The following is a 24,073-nucleotide window of genomic DNA, read 5'->3' on the forward strand; positions in this document are numbered from 1 at the left end:
ATTTGGGAGTCTTAGTTGATTTAGTTAATTTTCATCAGTTGATTTCGTCGGTTGATTTAGTTAGTTGATTTCGTCAAATGATTGAGTCTTTGTTAAAATAGAAGTTTGATTTCTCTTTGGTTGTAAAATTCTAACTTTTCCAATTTCTTACTCTATATAAAGAAAGTATTGAAAAATAAAATTCGAATGAAGATTGAATTGAGTTTAGAAAAATTGAGAGCATTCTCTTATGAAGTGAGATGCCTCTCTTCTCCCCTTGGTGCGACACCAAGATCTTTGGAAGAAGTTCAGTGAAGGTCGGACTCTTTCACCCTGTTCATGCCAACCCTTGGAAGTTTGTGTGAGAGTAAGACTCTTTCACCCAAACCTCCTAGTTATCCTTCCCCTTCCACGCCGACTACCATTCTCATGCCATATCTCTTCCTTCCCACGCCCCCTTATTTGAGAGTCTTAGAAAAGTAGGACTCCTTCCCTTCTCACGCCATAACTCTTCCTATTTCCACGCCATCTTAGTTATTTCCTCATTCTCATGCCACATTCCTTTCTCACACCATATTCCTTTCTCATGCCCCAAATTAAAGAGGTTGAGTGCCATTGGGACTCTTCCAATTAGCCATGCCACATTCATTGAATCATGCCACAAACCCAATCCCCAAATTGGGTCCAACCCAATCCCATCACACCCTCAATTCCCTCAAGCATGACTCACACCCAATTGATTCTTTCCCACACCCAATTGACCATCTTCCTTATCCCTAACCTAGTCATCCGCAAGGAAGAAACCCTAGCCTAACCAGCCTCCAAAGAGAAAAAGAAAAAACAGGAGCTGCAATCTTCGTCAAGGCCGGCCTCCTTTCCATCTTCATCACGTTTCAGCATCCCTTTTTCTTCCAAGCCGCAGTCACAATCAAGAGAAAAAATATTGCCATGCCCGCCATCCCCATCTTCATCCTTCCCCTTCCCATCCCCGTCTGCGTCAGCAAGGCTAATAGAATTGAATAGGGTCTGAAATATCTTGTCCGGTCTCTTTTATCATCTCACCTCTTCAGTAATTATAAAAATGTGCTGGAAAAAGCCCTAAATGTTGAATTAGATTTGATGAGATCATATAAGGAAAGGGGCAACAAGAAGAGACACAGACTTGCAGGAACTCAAAACGATCAACACAAAAACTTAGAAAATAACTCTAACAAAAAGAACGGATTAAACGCTTGTGGGTATTGTGAAAAAAATCATCATGGACCTTGTCCTAAGAAGCTGGGAGTATATTTTTCATGGGCGAGGTGGGACATATGGCACGAGATTGCCCTATCAAGAAAAAAGGATAATCTAAAACCTACCAAACTAGCCGATCAAAAACAAAAAGAAAATGCACGGGTGTTGTGTTCTCTTTGACCCAGCAGGATGCTAGTGCAAGTGATCAAGTAGTGACAGATATCATTCTAGACAACTCTATAAATGTTCATGCACAATTTGATTATGATTCTTCTATTTCTTTGCATCTTCTAAGTTTCTACCTTTTTAGAATGCATATTCAAAGAATTGAACCAGCTTTTATGTGTTGCCATCTCTCTTATTCTTATAGATGTTTTGTTTAAGAATTTGATCATTTAGATGAGAAAGTTAGGGTTAGTACAAATCAGTCAAGAGTTTTGAGCCATAGAAGAGTTGGTTTTGTTAAGAGTTGCACATCGGAAGTACAGTCGAGTAGATGCAGACTAAGTATCCTTATCTGTTAAAGAATGAAGATGGGTTAGGTTTTGAGGACGAAACTCTTTTAAGAGAAAAAGAATATGAGGACCTAGTCCACTGACCGACACGCACTTATATTGGGCTTGTGGGCCGGCCCGAAGAGGCTAGGCTAGCCCTTCACGTGCCCTTCACATGATGAATCAGGAGAGGAGGACTTCGACTGGAAGTCTCCGTCCTCTCTAATTTCGATCGCGATCAGAATAACTGAGTTCCAAGCCTAATTGAATATCAAAAGCTTGGATCTTTGTCTATTTAAGACTCCCCATTCTTCCCCTTTTAGATCCATCAAAGAATAGGGATTGTTTGCTCTCGATTTCAAGCTTTCTTCTCAAAAGTCTTCCTCCATTTTCCACCAAGAAAGGTCACTAGGGAGTCTCATCGAACCTAAGTACGAGCTCTCCATCTTCTCCTCTTCATTCCTTTGTGTTATGGGTTCTCGTTCCCTTGGATTTGAGCCGACAATCATCGAAGACGTTTCCGAAATAAAGCACCTCTGTTTCTATTTCTTCCACCGGGTTTGGGCACCCTCGGCCGCCTGAGGTCACTGTCAGGTGGGCAACCAGGCCATCGTGGCTGCCACCTATTGCCGGCGAGAAAAAAGGAAGAAGGAAGATGGGAAGAAGGATTCTTCTCTCTTTTTCTCTCTCCTCTTTCTACTTTCTTTCTCTAGAAGATCTAAGAAACTTAGAATTGGGTCAAGTCGACTTAATCTACAAACCTGAGTTGATCCTTGAAAAGAGGCCCTAAACAGTCCTAGTATTCGGATCGCCTACTGGACCGATCACCCAGCCTTGTCAAGTGTCCATGGAACCTATGATGATGAGCTATATTAAATGACTTTGGCCATGATCAAATCTATACCTATGATTTATTGATTGAATCGCTCAGGCCTGGACCATCCAGAATCGCCGAATGCTATTATCCGGCTAATCGTCCATATTTCCTATTATTCAATTAACATCGTCAAACAGAAATTAATTTTGTTTTTAATGTTTTTAATAGGGATAACTGAATTGCCTTGTGAAGTTTGACGGTTTAAGACGAAAGAGGTAAGTAGACCTTACACTTCTGATTATTTTTTCAAATGATCATGATTTCCGTGCTAAAATTTGCTTGTGAAAATATCATACCTTTTTTAAAATTATGGTTCAACATGTGTGTTATAAAAATTATGCTTTATTATGAAAAATAGTTCTATGAATATTTTAATAAAAATAGTTTTTTTTATGATATATGAATTTGATCATACCATTTAGTGTTTTCATCTATTTATATGTATGTTTTATGAAATATAAGCTTTCTAAACACTCTCAGATAGCTATATATGATTCTTAGAATTAATAAAATCGATATCCGGAGATAGCATCCATACAAACACTAGCCCTGCCAATAGATATAAAGTTGGCATACGAAGTACGAATCTATGTCGATTACGAACATGGTCCCTGTCACGGGTATAAAGTCACTGTAGCACGAATATCTATGAGTAATGTTTGAACTATGATATGGCTAAATGAAAGAAGAATGATTTATATATTTATTAGCAAAATGAACTTTGAGACATGTTTATGAAATAAAAATAATTTATGCACGCACGATTTGTTTTATGAGTTGTTTTATCATATTGTATTATGTAATGCTTATTTTAAATGATGCATTAACATAAAAAAACTTATGCTTGATCCAGTACGGTAGTGAAAGGTTTACTTATTGAGCTATATTGCTCGTACTCTATTTTTTCTCTCTCTCTCTAGGTGAATAGGGTCGATAGAAAACTAGAGGGGGAAAAAAGAACAATAAGAGAAGAAAACTAGAGGGGAAAACGAAAGAACAATCAGAGAAGAAAACTAGAGGAAAAAAATAAAGAATGAAAAAAAAAATAATAATTCACCTCGGAGAGTTTGCCCCCAACATCAGCTGGGGGGGTGGGGGGTGGCGTAGGTGTAGGTGGTGGCGATGGAGTTGAGCAAGCCTGAGCTTGGATGGGCTCGTGAATGGAGGAGTTGAACATGTAGGATCGGAGATACCTCACAGCAAGCTAAAACTTTTTCACTCAGACCCAAGCAGTACCATTTCTAAACCAATTGAATTGAGCGGTTCAGCTCGTAAAAAGTTAACGAAGCCACATTTTTCAATGTGCATCATGGATGCCTTGATCCTAGCATCTAGAAACAACTCAAGACAACTGAAAATGAATAAAATAATGAGAAATATAAGGATAAAATGTCTGATTTCTTTATGTGAACTAAAAATGAGCGCAAGAAAAGCAACAGAGTGACAGACAACAATACACAACGATAACAAACAATCAACAATAGTAGCAATCTATGTTACATAAGCATTCCTTAAATTATTCATCAACGAATACAAGATGTGCATTATACTTTGCAGAATAATTGGGTTGATAAAAAAGTCTTAAGCAGTCTTAGATTGCTGTTGTAATTACAAGAAATATTGTTCCCATAGCCCATATTTGGTCTAGTCCCAGGATGGAGAATTGCTTACATCCTGATGATATAGGTTTCACACAAGGCCAAAAATATGTGTCGAGCACATGTCCTCTAGCTCCATAATCTATTGGTTTTGTTGTCCGTTTGCTGATATCTTCTTGGAAATTCATAACTATTAAAACAAGACTATCTAAATCAAAGGCTCATATCCTTAAAAAAAAAGAAGAAGAAGAAAGAAAACAGTGGCTTATCGTAACCTCGAAATAGACCTAAAATGTGATCAATCTTTTACCTACATTGTATGATGGACGAACATTCTTAAAAAAACTCAAAAATGATGGATGGTCACAGTCCTCTATACACTCGGGAGCAAAAACTATGAATGATGCTATAGGCAATCAGATACTAAATAGTTCCCATTGAGGATGACTTGCAAGAATAGGAAAAACGCAAGAGCAGCAATATTAGCGATATTCTTTATACAAGTGAGCAAGGCAAATGACTGAGAGAAGCCAAATAGTAGTATCAGAGCTCAAGTGTGCAAGCCGACCTCACTTTTAGAGCAAAAAAAATTGGTATCAGAGCTGCAAGAAGATAAGCAACAATAGAAGGTTGTTCGAGAGGAATGAGGTTCCGATTGCTGGGATAGTGTAACACCCCTAACCCAGCCTCAAACTCAGCCTCGACTCCGCATCAACTCAAATGAGTCGCATGGCGAACTCACCAACTAGAGCTCAACGACCCAGCTGCGCGAGATCATAGCTTGGTGATGAGGCAGGGGGTTAATTCCCACTCGAGTAGAATGGCCGTAGCTGCAATCCATGGGAGGACCCTGAGTCTGCTGCAGAGTGCGTAACAGTCGCTGAAGGCGTGTGAAAACACCTGGATCAATCTCCCCCGTTCCTTTATTTCTCCACCTTCCTCCCTTTATCTTTCCTACATCAAAGCAGCCACCCACCGATCCACCAACTCCTCCAACCTCCTCAGCCCTCGACCTTGTGCCAGTCTCTTTCTCCTCGCTGGATTCCAACGAGAAATCAGACCACCACCTTCCCTGTTTGGAAGGTTGTTCCCTGAGATGACAATCCAAAAGGAAGGGTAAATTGGGTTTTCAAAAGTTCAACAAAGCCTAATCGATCACAACCTGCTACTTTTTTGGATAGGCAAGGCTCACAAGGCAGCTAATTTTTCATAATATCAGCTACACCAAAAATTCTATACGAGATTTTCTAATCTCGTGCATGAAAAAAAAAAAAAAAACAATATAACCCCTATAAAGATTGGATTTATGCCATTATAGTTTGAGTTTGATTGCTCTAAATATTGGAATCTTCAAGTAAATAGAATTCAACCCTTAGTTCTTTTTCTTTCTTGCTGGCTCTTGATTTTATGATGGAACTCAATAAATAGATGTTAAAGCTCTCTCTATATAGATATTTGAAAATTTTCTTTAAAGTGGGTGAAAGCTCTAAAAATGATCATTTTTCATATTAATATTCAAGTTGAAGCTCTAAAAATGGTGGTTGACTTGTATTCCTTTTTTTCTTTTCCTTATCCACTCAATCTCCTCAATCCACTACTCCTCCAATTGAATTTGAAAGCATTTATAGCTTATAAAACTATTGAACAGCCGTTTCTAATTGTTAGAAGTTATTTTGTACGTTCTATGCTCGTAGAAAAAATAGCTGTTGGAGCTATCACATGTAAAGGGATCGACGCCTAAAGTCATAATGTTAACTTTTGAAATTCTAAGATAAACTCCTAAAATTTTGGGGTCGACTTTTGAAGTTTTGAAATCGATTCCTGAAGCAATTGTTGTCTTCTATTTTTATTTTTAGCCCGTGGCTTCCTAGAGTCAGACTCTTGGAGTTCTAGGATGGACCTTTCTTAACCTTGGGTTGACTCTTCCACCGCATAAGCTCCCAAAATACTTCAAATACTTCTCCAACTTTGGAATTTTATTCTTGTAGGTTTCTCCACACTTCCCTAACCTTTTAAACTCATTGAGCTTTCTACAAAACTCAACTTTTCTATTTCTAAGAAAGTCAAACTATTAATACTTGTACTCAAAAGTTTTGCAATCATTAAATTCAATCCTTTAGGTCAACAAAGATAAAGAGCTACCTCCCTTTCTCCTATTTTCACCTTATATCTCCTCCTTGTGGGCTCCTTATAGAACGTTCATGCTCATCGGATCCCGTTGCTTGGCTAGCGGTCAATCCTGAGCTATCCTCAGGCACCATGTTTCAAGACAGGGCACCTTGTTCCCCTTTCCTTATTTTGGAGATCCAACACCATCCAAAATTCCTCCTTCAACTATTTATCATGCCCTATCCCACTGGCATGAGCAGCATGTGATAGACGACCACATATCCTACAAGGTTTGACCCACAGGACATGCAAGGCCTACCTAAAATATTGAATCTTTTCTCGATCCTGCATAACATCGTGTAGTAGTAAAACTGAAATATTTAGAAAATATTTAAAGTTCCATAGTGAAAACAAATTCAACAGTCACTGCCTGATGTTATGCAAGATCCAAAAAAAATTAATATCTTAAATAGGGCTTGCTTATCTTATGGGTCGAACCCTGTAGGATGTATAGCCATATGTTATATGTCACTTGTGCTGGTGGGACGAGGCATGATAGATTTAGTGGTCTCAGAGCGATCAAAGACTACTTCAAACGAATTCTATACCAATTTCTAACTACAGACATGAGGTACTCCAAACACTAAGCTAGTAAAGCTTTTGCATGCATTCCATGCGACTCCCATCTTTACCACTGTAACATACGATGAGCAAATAAGAACTGTCTGAAGATCCAAAACCATGGTCCCCACTCCCAGTAAATCCTCTCGAGATCACCAATATCAGTTTTAGATTAAGAATGTTATTCCCTACCACGTCAGAAAAATACAGGTTTTTTTTCTACTTGACCTACAAACCAACAAGAGGTCTATTGAAAGCTAATCATAACAATCACTTGTACAGTAGGTGAGTCCATGCCATTCCATCGAGCAACCTTCCTTTTTGGGACTGAAAATTCCTGACCCATTAAGTAGCTCCCTATCCTTTTCATACATTTAGCCGCTGCCAGGCATTTGTTGTTGGTGCTGCGCCTGTTGTTGCTGAGGCTGTGCCTGAGGCTGCTGCCACATGTAAGCCATTGGATGAGGTGGCTGGGCAGCGTACATTGCTGCCGTGGTTGCTTGATCAACCGGCTTCCCCATGATCAACCCTGGTCCTGCCACCTGATGCTGTGCTGGTACATAGTAATAGGGGACTGAGTCAGCAGGAGCACCCATGGTAGGCAAAGCAGCTCTGGCAATCCCAATGCCCTCTTCCTTTAGCTCATCCCTGGGAACTATATCAACTAGAAAGTCAAATATGTCAGTCCTGGTTATAGCAGCAGCTATATCATTCTTTTGTAGTGTCCTTCTCTTGTTCTCCTCCGTATGGATCCACGATCTTAGTGTCAGCTCCAGTATAAACATCTCGCATGCCTTGGCAAAGATCACAGGGGCCTCAGCTGAGATCATCCTGACATCCTCGTCAGCCTTCATGATTTTCTTTATCCGAGCAAGCGGCAGGCTATGGTTCTTGAAATCCGCAGCTTGTTCGATCTCTAACATCTGGTTGGCCCAGAAGGCCTGGAGCTGCTGCTGTTGTTGCTGCTGCTGCTGGTGATGGAACTGTTGCACCTGCTGGTAAGCAAGCTGGTGCTGGCTTGTGAGCTGGGCTGGGCTAGTGGGGAAGGTTGAGGTTGGTTGTGCAGGGGGTGCCATGGCTCCAATTACTGCTGGAGCCCCAGTTACCATTGCTGCAGATTGGTAAGTAGGAGCAGCATATGCTATTTGGGCAGCACCAGTTACAACTCCCATCACCGGCTGAGATGGCTGCATGGACTGTTCCATGCTCAGAGCGCCCGGTCAGTGTTTCAACTACTTGAGTTTTGACCACATGACTGGAAATATAATAAGATATTTAGAAAAAAAACTAAGAGCATCAGCAGTTACAGACTTACAGATTTCAAATGTTGCAAATAATTTGATGCTTGATGTTAAAACCTAATAGTATGGCAAAAATTTACACTTTCATATGCTTACCAATTACAACAAGCAAACAAACTATGAGAGTTATTAGTTGTATTACATTTTTTCCTCTTTATAATAATTCCATTTATGTATTTGAACATGGTCAGCAATGAAGCTGTGATATATTCCATACTCTGAAATAATAACCATCAAGCTTTGTGCCAGTCATACAGGGCCAGCTTATGGATTTGCATTCGCCAAGAATTCCTTTAGTTGCTTGTTAATGGGTTTTACTGATGACAGTGTTTATTCTTAATTATCCTTGATCACTTTTCTTTAGTTCAGTAAATATTAAATTATTGAGTGACCAAAAAACATATATTACTGCAATCTCCACATTCAGAACCCTAACCACTTAAGACCTTCCACCCTGACAGTGTACTTTCGAGCACACTTTTCAAGCCCCTATTATCTAATGAGTCAATTTCTCAGAGTCATTTGTATGTCAATTTAAGTATAGAATGACCGCAATCATGCAAAGATTGATGAAACTCTTCTTCCCCGAAACCATATTGATCCATCATCATAAAGTGAGTTAAGATATTAGAATTTGAAAAATGGCTGCCCTCACTAGATGCATGACCGGTAGCCACTTTCACCAGATCAGATGAAACTTATGTACAACTGGTTCTACCCAACAATCCAATTCCCTGTGCTATCAAGTGTTTCTAATTGCATATATTTTTATTTGTTATAATCAATATCATTAATACTAAAAGATTTAAGACTACTAGGGCAGGAGTCCCTAAGGCTGCCTTCTTTCCCATAATAAAAGCTCTTCTAGTATATCATACAAAGGAAAACTATGGAAAAAACAAGGCAACTATTGAAGAAATTTGACCTAGGAATGCATATTGCGGTGTAACTTTACGGACTCTATGCTTCAAGAGTCACAGACTCCTCAAAATTTTGTAATCTTCTTGACTGCTCACCTACAGATTCTAATAATATGGTTTCTAACAACCATATCCTATTCCAAATGACAATAGAAAGCATCCAATTTCATATTCTTTGACACATTTGAGTTCTTTCAGTAATGTTGATTATGCTCATCATTCCTGCAATTGTCTTTGTAGCTTCTAGAAAATTAGGCCAGTTTAAAGAAATTTCAAAGGATTGGACAACAGCTTTGATATCCATTGATAAGAGTAGAGATAGTACTCAAGTTCCAAAATGTATCAGCAATACCGAAACTGCGCTTTTGAGCTACATAATGAAGTCAAGGGAAAAGTTGAAAGAAGAAACATTATGATAAATAATAAGGACCTTAAGGAACCAAATTAAACAAAGAAAGCCAACAAAGGAGACTATCACTTAGAAAGGCAATTGATAGATTTGGAGAAGAGGGGATAAACATATACATGGCTTTTTCCAGCTTGCAAGAAGCATATGAAAATATGAAAATAGTACCATTTAGGGTTCACCAGCAGATCTCATTGGTCCAGAAGATCTTCTCTGCTGGTCCTTATGGTTTACCAATAGATTGAAATCAAGTTGGATCGAAGAAATTGACGAAGCCAGGCAACAACTAATCCCTATCTCTTAGGGATAAGATAAATCACCTTGAAAAAAAGGATCAAATCTCCCAAAAAGAGATGCCCCTGCCAGGAAGATCTTATCAGAACGATAGGATCTTCTGTATCCCAACAGGCCCTTATTGTGAACTGGTGGATAACTGATACAGTGAAACTGTTGAAGGGCATCCATGTTGAAGCATTGATGAGTGTCAAAAATAATTTTGGTGAAACAACTGTGTTTCTAATCATGATCAGCATGCATTGAGGGTCAGCAATATGTCCATATTTTCTTTAAAATTCAAACGATACAGATTTGCTCACTACTAAAATTCAAGATGTATCAAGATAACTTATACTTGCAAATAATATAGTGATTTATGGGAATGAGGACTAAGTTAAATGCTATATTGGAGTTTGTGAATGAAAACCTAAGACAAACAAGCCTTTCAAAATAAGAAGAATGGAATAGAGAAGGTGTAACTTTAGTAGAAGTGAAAACAAAAATGAGGCCCCTTCAAAATTAATGGCTAAGAGATACTCCATTTCAGTGGTTCTTATCTTAGTCTTATGAAAAAGAATACAGAGACAAATAAAGGCATATAACATGATCTGATCAGGAGATGTAAGAAGTTTAACCACTTGATCTAAACCATGATGGACCTTAATAAATCTTTATCATGAGAAAGAATATTATCCTAGAAATATATTCAACCTTAAGCTGGATTCAACGTCCCAACCAATAGTAAGTATCATGCACATGCATAGCAAAGGAAAATATGCCTGCAAGACATATAACAGATACAAAAGGATCAACTCAACTACTGCTACACTTTGAAATGTGACCACATGACTGAACTTATCCATCCAAACTTTAAAAGATCTCCTTAACCTATAGATATAGTTTTAGATTTACAAAACATGCCTATCCTTTAAATTAGTAACTACAAAGTTGCTATATTATACTGGGGCATTTTCAGCACATCCACCCCTTCTCAAATTTCGGAGGGCTTGCACAAAGGTTCTAGACTCCATGAGCAAAGCCGAGCCAAGCCAAGATATTTTAGGCCCAATGACTTCTACGATGAGCTTAGGTTCTCTCCCAAATAAGATTACCAGACCTGAATCCTAAGTAGTTATAAAAAATATAAATGTAAAAATGTATATTGATATTACCACCTTGAAAATACCAATTAGAATTTCCAAATTAACTGTTCTACCCTTTCAGGAGAGAGATTCGCCTCCTTCCCTCATCATCACTGCATTGAATATTCAACAGCCCAACCACCAAGGGACACCTGTCATGAGATTGAGAGGATGTACACATGCTGCCACCCCTCCTTATCGCTCTTTCTTCTCCTCCCTTCTCACTGCCAGTCTCAATCCCACCTTCCTACGGCCACCATAATCAATACCTTCATCACTCATCCAGTTCCCCTCCATCTCCCTTGACCCCCCCTACTCTCTTCTCCATAACTAAGCAGCTCATGAATTGAAATGAACCAAGGATTTTTCTCAAAGTCAGATTACGTTTTTGATCTCAGTCTATATTGCTAGCTTCCAACAATCATTTGAAAAATGTTAAGCCACTAATAATGTGAGCAAGGATGACATGATCGAAAGAGGCAAGCTTTAAAAAAAAAAACACTTACCTTTTCTTCAGGAAAATTCAAGAACTTTAGGATGAACATGTTGTTGTTAGAATACCCCGATCATGCCGCTGAAATTTTAAAAAAATTCAGATGGCAGCGGAAGAGGCATGCGCGGGATCGACGTTCATCGCATGAACGTTGTTCAAGACCATTCGTAGTTAGGTAAGGATCAAAAACTTTTATTAACTTTAGGAAGATTAGATCTTCACCTTTGTGCGGGTAGATGATCACCGCAAACTGATGATCGTGGTTTAGGATGAAGGTTCGCTTGAAGCCGTTCAAGTGCCCGGCCTCAACGGGTATCCACACGAAGCAGAAAACCGATCCAAGCTTTCTATCTCCCCGGGGTGCTAGCTCCGTTGCAGAGATAACTTTGATGGCTGATATCCTTCCTTTCAATCAATCCTTGATTGTGCTTGGGAGGAGGAAGAAGAAGGATGAAGAGAAGAAGAGGAACGAAGCCCTGCAGCCTTCTTTTTCTTCCTTGCGTTGGAACCAAACGGTGGAGGAAGAAGGAGGCCACCAAGATCCTTTTCTTCCCTTTGTTGTTGGTGGCTGAAAAGAGAGGAGAGGAGGGTGGCCACGTGATGGAGAGGAGGAGGGCTTCTCTTATCATTAGGGCACCTCCTTTCAAAGCCTTATAAAGGCATCTAGGGCTCCTATTTGGTTTAGTCCAAATCATGAATCAATTGGGTTCAATCTATGCTAGTCCTAATCCGATTAGAACTTGAATGAACCATGACTCAATTGAACTCTTCAATCCTAATCCAATTAGGAGTCATGTTGATTCATTAGATTAATAATTAATTAGGACTTAAGAAATCCTAATCCAATTAGGACTTGTTTAATTCTAGTCCTAATCCAATTAGGACTCTAATTTGAATTCGAAGTCCTAATCCGATTAGGACTCTAGGAATCCTACTCCAAGTAGGAATCCAAATTTAATTCAAACTCCTAATCTAATTAGGATTGTAGGAATCCTACTCCAAGTAGGAATCCTAGTCCTACTCCAAATAGGATTTCCAGTCCAAGTAGGAATCCTAGTCCAAGTAGGAATCTCAGTCCAAGTAGGATTCCTAGTCCTAATCCAATTAGGACTCTAGGAATCCTACTCCAAGTAGGACTCTTGGAATCCTACTCCAAGTAGGACTCTTGTTTTAAGTCCAATTAATTAATTCTCTTTGTTCCTTCTTCAGCTTATTATCAATCGAATTGATTACTTGTGATTCCTAATCACGATTCAACCATCGGATCGGTCAATGCCTCTAGTGTGTGTGACCCCATAGGTTCTACTCTGACTGGTAGTGAGATATATTATGATCTCTATCACAATATCATTGAAAACTCCTTTCAATGGGTCGGAACGATTCCAACTCTACTCATTAGGGCTTATCGATCATCGAGATAATCCCTATGAGTCCCACCATCCACCAGTGACACCTAGCAGCATGTAGTGGCTACCCAGCAGAATAGAATGATGAACCTCTAGGTGCAGTTATCATGTGATACAGTCCTTCTATCGTGGATCCCTACAGGACGGAGGTCATGGATAACTCGTCAAACCCCTTTGTCTGTCATATGTCAAGATTTATTCGACTCGAGTTCGTTAGTGGAAAACTCTTTCTCCACTTTATATTACTGCCCTGGCCAAGGTCTTAGAACTCAGTCTAACAAATCACATAGGATCACTCCTCTTCTATCAAGGTCGATAGATTCCATGTAAGTGCATACCCTACTCCTACAGTGAACTTACTGCAGCCAATCTACACTACAAAGACCCATATGATTAGAGACCATGTATACGTGTAGTCAAACTACAATAACCTCACTGTGAGTAGCTGAAGCACCGCAGGTCAAAGGACCAGTCATACTACTGCAACATCAAGCAAGTCACTGACGAGTGGATAGACATCCAAGTGACTTCTTGTCTTGGTCACGCTCAGTACCCTTGTTCTCTAACAAGCACCTGCACTATCACTTCAGTGTCCCTACACTATGGACTCAAGTCTCGTCCATCCAGAAGGAAAGTGATCTGTGCACTGATCGGATCGATCACCGTCCTCGTGATGATCCATTGATCAGGAGCATTTAGAAATTAATCACTAATGATACATGGCTCAAATTCTCAACTCTTGAGAATATGCATCATCATCTTATTAATTTCTTGGACGATTCATAGACACATAAATAATATGAATGAAAAGATGCCTTTTATTTATTCAATAATAAATAGTCAAGTACAAAATTATGTCCCTAGAATTAACAATGTGTCAGCCAGATTGGCTTCTAGGGCATACATCTAACAATCTCCCACTTGCACTAAAGCCAATCAGCCATAAACCTAAGCCCCATCTTCTCAAGATGCGTTTTAGTTTTCTGCCGACTTAGCTGCTTGGTGAATGGGTCCGCCACATTTTCTGTGGAGTCTACTCTCTGATCCTCTACTTATTTTCTTTCGAGGTAGTCGCTTATTAGGTTAAACTGCCGCTCTATGTGCTTCGATTTCTGGTGAGACCTTTGGCTCCTTAGCTAGTGCTATGGTGCAGTAGAGTGTTATGACATCTGATGACATTACACCTAACTATGCAATGAACCTTTTAAACCAAAAGATTTCCACTGCACCCTTAGAGACGGCTTAACATTCAGCTTCTAAGGTAGAATCTATAATGATCGGTTGTTTGGAACTCTTCCAATTTACTGAACCACCATTGCACATATTCTGATGTAGACTTTCTATCATCAATATGTGTGCATCCTTCTACCTTCAACTCTGATCTTCTTCCAAAGACCAAGAACATGTCCTTAGTTCTTCTCAAGTACTTAAGACTGTTCTTCACAGCTATCCAGTGCTTCTTGCCTGGATCTAATTGACATATGCTCGTGACATTCACAGCATGTACTATATCAAGTCATGTACATAGCATGGCATACATGAGGCTCCCTATTGCTGATGCATAGGGGATCTTGCTCATGCGTTGAATCTCTTCAGATGTGTTGGGGCACATTTTCTTGGAGAGATTAATTCCATGCCTTAGGGGTAAGAGACTCCTTTTAGAGTTTTTCCATGCTGAACCTTTTCAGCACTTCCTCTATGTACATCTTCTGTGATAGGCCAAGCATCCTTTTAGATCTATCTCTATAGACCTTTATTTCCAAAATATAGGATGCTTCCCCAAGGTCTTTCATGGAGAACCTTTTTGACAACCTGACCTTGACCGAGGTTAGCATGGGAATATCATTCCCTATCAGGAGGATGTCGTTCACGTACAGTATGAGAAATACGACAGCGCTCCCACTAACCCTTTTGTAAACACACGGTTCCTCTTCGTTTTTGATGAAATCAAACGTTTTGATTGCGTCATTAAAACGAGTGTTCCAACTCCGAGATGCTTGCTTTAGTCCATAGATGGACCTTTGCAGCTTGCAGACCTTGTGATCTCCATCACTTGAAGTGAAACCCAAAGGCTGTTCCATATAGATATCTTCATCAAGATATCCATTCAGGAAAGCAGTTTTCACATCCATCTGCCAGATTTCATAATCATGAAATGCTGCAATGGCAAGCAATGTTCGGATGGATTTTAGCATGGCTACAGGTGAAAAGGTCTTCTGATAGTCAATGCCCTCGCGCTGACTATACCCTTTCGTCACAAGCCTTGCCATATAGGTCTCTACCTCTCCATCCGAACCTATCTTCCTTTTGCAGATCCATTTGCATCCAATAGGTACAATACCTTCTGGTGGATCTACTAAGGTCCAGACTTGGTTGGAATGCATGGAGTCTAACTCTGACTTCATAGCTTCCAACCATTTCTCGGAATCGATATCAGATATCGCCTCATCGTAGGTTTTGGGATCCTGCGTGTGATCCCTATCTCCCACTAGGAACATTTCCTCGGTATCCTCTTCTAGTATACCTAAGTATCTATCGGGAGGATGGGAGACCCTACTAGATCTGCGAGGTGGTTGAGGGACATCATGTACTGGCTCTGTATGAATGGGTTCGATAGGATCCATGACTCGTTGCTTTTCAGAGACTTTCTCTTCAAGCTCAATTTTCCTCCCACTGCCTCTATCAAGGATAAACTGTTTTTCCAAGAAGATGGCATGACGGCTCACAAACACATTGTGATCCTCTGAGACGTAAAAATTGTATCCTAATGACTCTTTAGGATATCATATAAAACAAGCACTTATGGTCCTAGCCTCTAGCTTGTCCACCTGTAGTCTCTTGACGTGGGCCGGACATCCCCAAATCTTGAGATGACCAAGACTTGGTTTCTTACCATGTCATATCTCATATGGTGCGGTAGGAATGGACTTTTAAAGGAAACTCTATTCAACAAGTAAATAGCTGAAAATAGGGCATCTATCTAAAGAAACAAGGGTAAATCAGTGAAGCTCATCATGGACTGGACCATATCAATAGAGTCCGATTCCTCCTCTCTGACACTCCATTGAGCTAAGGTATTCCAGGAGGAGTCTATTATAAAACTATACCATTCTCCTTGAGATAATCACTGAACTCTCCATTAAGGTATTCACTTCCTCGATCTGATCGAAGAACCTTAATGAGTTTTGTACTTATTTTTCTACTTCATATCTAAGCTTTTTGAACCTTTCAAAAGTTTTATATTTGTGTCTCATACACATATCCATACCGTGAGTAATCATCGGTAAATGAAGTAAAAAATTATAACCCCTAGCCTGCACATCGAATGGGCCACACACATCAGTGTGTACTAGGATAAGTATTTCAGTGGACCTCCCTGTGTCCTACAAAGGATAACTTGGCCATCTTTCCTTGATGGCAGAATTCACAAATCAAATATGACTCGAAAGTCAATGAGCCCAAAGCTCATGTTTCTCCAATTTGTTTGTTTTGTCTTCTCCTATATGGCCAAGCCTGAGGTGCCATAAATACTTTAGATTTATCTCATTTTTGGATCTATTAGATCCTATGGTATTCACTGTTTGCTCAGATATATTCACAGATACATCCATATGTATGTGATAGAGACTATCAATCATAAAACCATGTTGAATCAATTTAATTTTCAAATAAAAATCTTTCTGTGCTAAATAAAATACAGAAATCAAATTTCTGCTAGCAATAGGTAACAGTCCCTAAGTATCCTGAGCATATCTGACACACCTTCTGAAGGTCTGTCACCCTTCATCTTCTTTATGCTTCCCATGTATGTAGGACAGTTCCTCTTCCAATGGCCGTCCATGATGCAATGGAAACACTTTTCCTTGCAATTGGCCTTTTTCTTGGAACTTCCTTACTTGGTGTTTTCTTAGTCTTCTGCTTCTTCGCAGGCTTCTTCTTCTTCTAAATAGACTCTCTCTTGAAAGTAGAAACTAACTTGACAGCGAAAACGATGCCCCTTGAACGTCTTCAAGGTCCCTAAGTTAGTTACCAATTTATTTAACAATTCTATTTTGGTGCATACAGTCTTGTTCATATGGTAATTTACTATAAACTGTTCATATGAAGCTAGAAGGGATTGTGGGATCAAATCCGTTTGCAATTCCTTGTGCATGGTCATGCCGAGCTTCTCAAGCTTCTTCAAGTCCTTTATCATGGTCAAACTATGATCGTGGACAGACTGCCCATCGTGCATCTTGGCTTTGAAGAGCCTCTTGGACACTTCAAATCGAGCTGCGTGACTCTGATCACCATACAACTCTTGCAGGTGATTTAATATGTCCCTGGCAGTCTTCATGTTCTCATGCTGGCATTGTAATGCATTGGACATGGATGCCATTGTGCAGCACCTAACTTTATTGTCATTGTTCGTCCACTTAACAAGCGTCTTGCGCTGATCAATGATCGGACGGATTGGTAACATGGGAATTCCATGGTCTAGCATATACCCGAATTTCTCACAATTCAAAACTATTTTTGAAATTTGCTGAGCCAATCTTTATAATTGGGTTTGGTCAAACGGTTGTTCTATAGGATATGAGTTAAGAGTCTAGAAGCTGACTTTATAATCCTCAGAGAGTAAAGATTCTAGTTAGACTTTTGTACTTGATCCTAATCTGTTCTAAGGTCTTTTAGAACAAATGTAACTCCCACTATTTTCTCGAATTCCTCACACTCTCCTGGTAGGAAAACGGAAATCCCACACGACTAGGGTTTCTAGTGGATACTGCGGTCCCACCGATTTACATGCCACCTCACCTAACAGTTATTGATGACACATAGATTGATGAATGTACAACTCTTGTACAATGCTTCTCAAGCATGTTGCAGTGTAACTTGGTCTCTAAGCCATGAAAACCTCACCTAACAGTTATTGGTCCCATTTCTTAGTTAAGTCAGACCCACCGTATAACCGTAGGAATAAAGTCGTCATTGGGTCCTCACCTAACAGTTATTGGTGCCCAACCCCATCTTTACCCTACAACATCTCATGTCTATAGAGAGGTCCAGCCCCCCGATGCAACTTGACCACTGTATCCAGCCGAGACAAATCAACATCAGAAAGACCTTAGCAGCTCTACTACGGTGGAAGACCTATGGACTTAATATCGGTTAATCAGGTCTTAGTGTTTGCAACTTGAGCTCTTCATAAGAGGTAATCGAACAATTGGCCAGGTAAGCAGGTGGGAGGCTCCCCTTACTCAGAGAGTAAGGTCCTAATTAAGTAACCACCTTTCATGCTTTCCTAGACACTAATTAGATCAATTAATCTAATATGACTTGCTCATGTTGGTTCACTCTCGACTTGATTGAGGAGGTTTTAATTTAGGTCTCAATTGGGTTTGCTACATCACATGTAAACCTATCTACCCTGCTTTCATTCACATCACATGCAAACGGCACATCACAGGCAGTTATAATCGCAGCATCAAAATAAAGCTAAACTTTAAATAGGTGATGATCATAGATTCTAATTAGGTCGTATTACAAGCACATGCACGTCAATCGATCAATTGGTCTTCAACTCTTGAATTGGTTCCAAGCCTCCTTGATTCGATCCTTGACCAACTCTTGATCCAATCGCCATCAACCGCTTAGACCCCTGTTCATCTCATGCCTTGTCTTCAACTTGATCGTTGACGTACATCACATCACAGAAATACAACCAGATGTAAAATAAAAATAATAATAAATTACATCTTCTTTTAGGAGGCACGCAGGCCTCTCAAAACATCAAATAAGATGCATGCAAGCATCTGAAAAATTACATGACATTACAGATCACATCGCAGGTCATTACATTTGATACCAAAAGGGTTTGAATCCTATGATCATCACCACATGCAGCAATTATAATTTTCAGATCTGAAAACTAATTGATTATCTTATGACATAGGTTGCTGATCATGCTAATCATGATTCTAAACTTTGTAATCCCATTAACAATTCAATTAGAATCATCTTTTTATCACATAAAAATCAGCATGCAAAAATCAGCACCCTAGAAAAATCTGCATGCAGAAAATTTTCAGCATGCATAATCTTTCAATTTTCAGATCTAATAAGCCTATTAATAATTAATCCTTACCTTAATCTACGAAGCCTAGGCTCTGATACCACTGTTAGAATACCCCGATCATGCCGCTGAAATTTTAAAAAAATTCAGATAGCAGCGGAAGAGGCATGCGCGGGATCGACGTTCATCGCATGAACGTTGTTCAAAGACCGTTCGTAGTTAGGTAAGGATTAAAAACTTTTATTAACTTTAGGAAGATTAGATCTTCACCTTTGTGCGGGTAGATGATCACCGCAAACTGATGATCGTGGTTTAGGATGAAGGTTCGCTTGAAGCCGTTCAAGTGCCCGGCTTCTACGGGTATCCACACGAAGCAGAAAACCGATCCAAGCTTTCTATCTCCCCGGGGTGCTAGCTCCCTTGCAGAGATAACTTTGATGGCTGATATCCTTCCTTTCAATCAATTCTTGATTGTGCTTGGGAGGAGGAAGAAGAAGGATGAAGAGAAGAAAAGGAACGAAGCTCTGCAGCCTTCTTTTTCTTCCTTGCGTTGGAACCAAACGGTGGAGGAAGAAGGAGGCCACCAAGATCCTTTTCTTCCCTTTGTTGTTGGTGGCTGAAAAGAGAGGAGAGGAGGGTGGCCACGTGATGGAGAGGAGGAGGGCTTCTCTTATCATTAGGGCACCTCCTTTCAAAGCCTTATAAAGACATCTAGGGCTCCTATTTGGTTTAGTCCAAATCATGAATCAATTGGGTTCAATCTATGCTAGTCCTAATCCAATTAGAACTTGAATGAACCATGACTCAATTGAACTCTTCAATCCTAATCCAATTAGGAGTCATGTTGATTCATTAGATTAATAATTAATTAGGACTTAAGAAATCCTAATCCAATTAGGACTTGTTTAATTCTAGTCCTAATCCAATTAGGACTCTAATTTGAATTCGAAGTCCTAATCCGATTAGGACTCTAGGAATCCTACTCCAAGTAGGAATCCAAATTTAATTCAAACTCCTAATCTAATTAGGATTGTAGGAATCCTACTCCAAGTAGGAATCCTAGTCCTACTCCAAATAGGATTTCCAGTCCAAGTAGGAATCCTAGTCCAAGTAGGAATCTCAGTCCAAGTAGGATTCCTAGTCCTAATCCAATTGGACTCTAGGAATCCTACTCCAAGTAGGACTCTTGTTTTAAGTCAAATTAATTAATTCTCTTTGTTCCTTCTTCAGCTTATCATCAATCGAATTGATTACTTGTGATTCCTAATCACGATTCAACCATCGGATCGGTCAATGCCTCTAGTGTGTGTGACCCCATAGGTTCTACTCTGACTGGTAGTGAGATATATTATGATCTCTATCACAATATCATTGAAAACTCCTTTCAATGGGTCGGAACGATTCCAACTCTACTCATTAGGGCTTATCGATCATCGAGATAATCCCTATGAGTCCCACCATCCACCAGTGACACCTAGCAGCATGTAGTGGCTACCCAGCAGAATAGAATGATGAACCTCTAGGTGCAGTTATCATGTGATACAGTCCTTCTATCGTGGATCCCTACAGGACGGAGGTCATGGATAACTCGTCAAACCCCTTCGTCTGTCATATGTCAAGATTTATTCGACTCGAGTTCGTTAGTGGAAAACTCTCTCTCCACTTTATATTACTGCCCTGGCCAAGGTCTTAGAACTCAGTCTAACAAATCACATAGGATCACTCCTCTTCTATCAAGGTCAATAGATTCCATGTAAGTGCATACCCTACTCCTACAGTGAACTTACTGCAGCCAATCTACACTACAAGGACCCATATGACTAGAGACCATGTATACGTGTAGTCAAACTACAATAACCTCACTGTGAGTAGCTGAAGCACCGCAGGTCAAAGGACCAGTCATACTACTGCAACATCAAGCAAGTCACTGACGAGTGGATAGACATCCAAGTGACTTCTTGTCTTGGTCACGCTCAGTACCCTTGATCTCTAACAAGCACCTGCACTATCACTTCAGTGTCCCTACACTATGGACTCAAGTCTCGTCCATCCAGAAGGAAAGTGATCTGTGCACTGATCGGATCGATCACCGTTCTCGTGATGATCCATTGATCAGGAGCATTTAGAAATTAATCACTAATGATACATGGCTCAAATTCTCAACTCTTGAGAATATGCATCATCATCTTATTAATTTCTTGGACGATTCATAGACACATAAATAATATGAATGAAAAGATGCCTTTTATTTATTCAATAATAAATAGTCAAGTACAAAATTATGTCCCTAGAATTAACAATGTGTCAGCCAGATTGGCTTCTAGGGCATACATCTAACAGTTGTGAAGTAGATTATTGGTGTTGCTAAAGAAAAATAAGAAATTTCTTCCTTTGTTTGATACAACTCTACAGCAGAACCTATTAATAGGATAATCTCCTGATGGAGCCCCTTTGAAGTTCTAGGATACCCACTATGATTCTCCAATATGTTTTGGTTTAAAATTGTTTTGAAATAAGAAGTAACAACACATTTATTTACATCTGATTTTCAGAACTCAGAAAAGGCAGTAATTTTCTTGTGTTTTTATCAATGCAACAGACAAGCTGAATAAAGAATAGAGAAAAAGAGCGAATATATAAGAGGAGAAGTAGAACAAGAAAAGGAAGAAAGGTAGGAAACAAGAAGAAGAAGAAGAGCCTGCAACCATTTTGTTTATCAGTTTTCATGCTCAAATTTAGAAATACATACTTGACCAGAAACCGACCCCAATGGCCTTTCAAATAGACTCAGCCAACCTCCTTCCCTTGCCTCACTAGGACTCTGAAAAAAAGAGAATCATAAATCTCAAACCAGCTGGCCAAATGTATTCCTCAATCGAAGTAGCCATCCAGTATTTGCTTTACCAAATTGAGCCCTTTTAGGCACCCTACAATCAACTAAAATCTTCTCAGACTAATAGACAGATGTTATAGAAGAACTAAATCATAATTAAATAAGATGACTTGCATCTCAAGCAAAGAGCTGGTCAAAGCCATTTTTGAATGCAATGATCATCGAACCAGCAGGAAATGGATAAAAGAGGAAATGGATAATCTTATTAAGCTCGTACATGCCTTCAAATCTTGGCTGGTAAAATTAGGAGAGGGTGCAGAAGAAAGTATGAGTGCCAATTCAAGAAAGTGGATATTTTAAAACCTCTTGAAGCCAGAAGTGCTCAGGAAAATGTGCAGGTTCAAGTTTCCATGGAGATTCTGAAGCTGAGTGTCACTACTAAGCTTTAACATCCAACTTCACTTTGTTTTCACCAACTTCATGTCTGAAATACTTCTATACCAACTTCTACTCCTACTTGTTTTTTACCAGAAAATGACAAAGACAAGCTTGATAAAAATTTTGAATACCTTATATGAAAATTGCATTTCGTCGTTGCCAATGTATCATACCAACACTATTAGCAATCATAATATGTTAGGGAACAAAAACAGTGAAATATATTTGAAAACAGAAATGCCTTCAAATCGCTCTTAACTACTCCAAAGAAATATATTTAACATAAAAAATGCCTCCAAATCGCTCCTAAGTACTCCATCCAAGTCAGCCTTGGACACCTCTTTATCCAATATGCCTCCTCATGAGAACTGTCTTGGATTGTGTTGCATATGGGCAAATCACCAGCCTGATCCTATCATCTACACATTCTAGTTGATGTCCTCTGGCACTTCCAACTCCATCATTAGTAGTGCAGCCACACATCCACTTCAACAATCTCATCTACTCAATGCACCAGATCACCTCTTAATTAGTTCATTGATATTGTTAGGAGTAAATATATATATATATGTCAGTAGTATTCAATAATCGCATGAGCAGCATGACATTCAAACAGGATATCTAGCATTCTTTCCTTTAACTAATTAAATGGATCCCCAAAATTCCCTTTTCTTTTACTGATAAAAGATGTAAAAGATTGATATATGTTAGAAGTTTACTCATACTCACTGAATCTAAACGACACCATGCAATCAGTACTTCCTTTTACGGCAGTATGATATTATTGTTCAAGAAATTGGAAATATACAAATTAGTGCTAGCAAGTAAAGTGTCACTTCCACCGGAATACTGTCTTTCATACCTTCAAGAATGGAAAATGTGTGTATGAATCGAGCCCAAAATCTCAAGCCACCCAAAGAACCTGCAAATTGTGTCAATAGTTAACCGCACATCCATCTTAAGCCTTAACAGCAACAGAAACTTATAAATCAAAGAACGATATAAAGAAAGGAAAATGGAATTACCAGAGCTAAAAGTAAATCCAAATTCCACAGACAGTTAACTCGACCTCGGCTTAATCAGTCTTCAAGCGTAAATCGAGCCGAGCTCGAGCTCTCATCCAGCTCGTCTATATCTCGAGAACAAAGCGGGGGAATGGAAATATCACTTCTTCATATAGGATGAAGCGAGGAATCACCAGATCAAGCACGGAGGCCAACGTTTCGAAGGTCAGCAGCGAGCCGTCGGATGGAAGACTGGGGCTGGGTGGTGGTCTCGTGGGCTGTTGCTCCAGAGAGGTGAGGGACCGCCGGATCAGCCTTAGAGAACCGCCGTATCGGCCACGAAAGCCGGCATTTTTATGATCAGCGGCGCGGCGTCGACCGCCGGACGGAGGATAGGGCTCGGTGGAGAGCGGAGGCGTTGCTCGAGATAGGTGGAGGACGCGGGACCAGCGCGGAGACCGATGGTTCGAAGGTCAGCAGTGTGGCGGCGGCCCTCGAAGAGAATAATTGGGAGTATTGGAGGTTTTGCGGCTGTTGCTCGAGAGAGTTAGGCGAATAGACGAGAGAACGGGAAATTTGAAGGCGGTCCGATTCTCGGAGCCGTGTTGGCTTCTAAACTCTAATTTATGGTACGAAGAGATCCGCCGTTGGATTCAAAATCTAAGCTCATCACAAGTTATTCCGTTGTTAGATTGAAATCTAACAGCCAACCTGATAACTACTAAGAGCGTGTTTACTGTTAAGGGGATTGTTCCGTACGAAACTCCAGGTCAGTTTGGGTTATTAAAAAATGAAGTGTTCTTTGACGTGTGTGTATATATATATATATCCACTTCGTATTGGAATTTATGTAAATATCCGTTCAAATTAATATTTACATATATA

At 39.7% G+C, this 24,073-nt stretch overlaps 1 protein-coding gene across 4 annotated transcripts; it reads right to left on the minus strand.

Moving 5' to 3' along the window:
- Positions 1-6,941: 6,941 nt before the first annotated feature.
- Positions 6,942-23,754, minus strand: LOC103696020 (nuclear transcription factor Y subunit C-4-like). 4 transcript variants are annotated; one of them, XM_008777506.4, is made up of 5 exons: positions 23,210-23,754; positions 23,047-23,106; positions 21,818-21,840; positions 21,663-21,734; positions 6,942-8,169 (listed from the first exon to the last, which is right to left on the minus strand). In XM_008777506.4, the coding sequence occupies exon 5, from the start codon at positions 8,117-8,119 to the stop codon at positions 7,289-7,291; it is 831 nt and encodes a 276-aa protein (XP_008775728.1). In that variant the 5' UTR covers positions 8,120-8,169; positions 21,663-21,734; positions 21,818-21,840; positions 23,047-23,106; positions 23,210-23,754; the 3' UTR covers positions 6,942-7,288. The 4 variants fall into 4 exon arrangements, with proteins under 4 accessions (XP_008775728.1, XP_026656552.1, XP_008775727.1 ...); XM_026800751.2 differs by having other exon boundaries at positions 21,818-21,850; XM_008777505.4 differs by lacking the exon at positions 21,818-21,840.
- Positions 23,755-24,073: the final 319 nt, after the last annotated feature.

This window comes from Phoenix dactylifera, chromosome 17 (assembly GCF_009389715.1).
Source record: "Phoenix dactylifera cultivar Barhee BC4 chromosome 17, palm_55x_up_171113_PBpolish2nd_filt_p, whole genome shotgun sequence".
NCBI lineage: Eukaryota > Viridiplantae > Streptophyta > Magnoliopsida > Arecales > Arecaceae > Phoenix > Phoenix dactylifera.

Excerpts from the sequence above, each read along its gene's own strand:
- LOC103696020 (XM_008777507.4), bottom strand. The coding sequence starts at position 8,119 with ATGGAACAGTCCATGCAGCCATCTCAGCCGGTGATGGGAGTTGTAACT.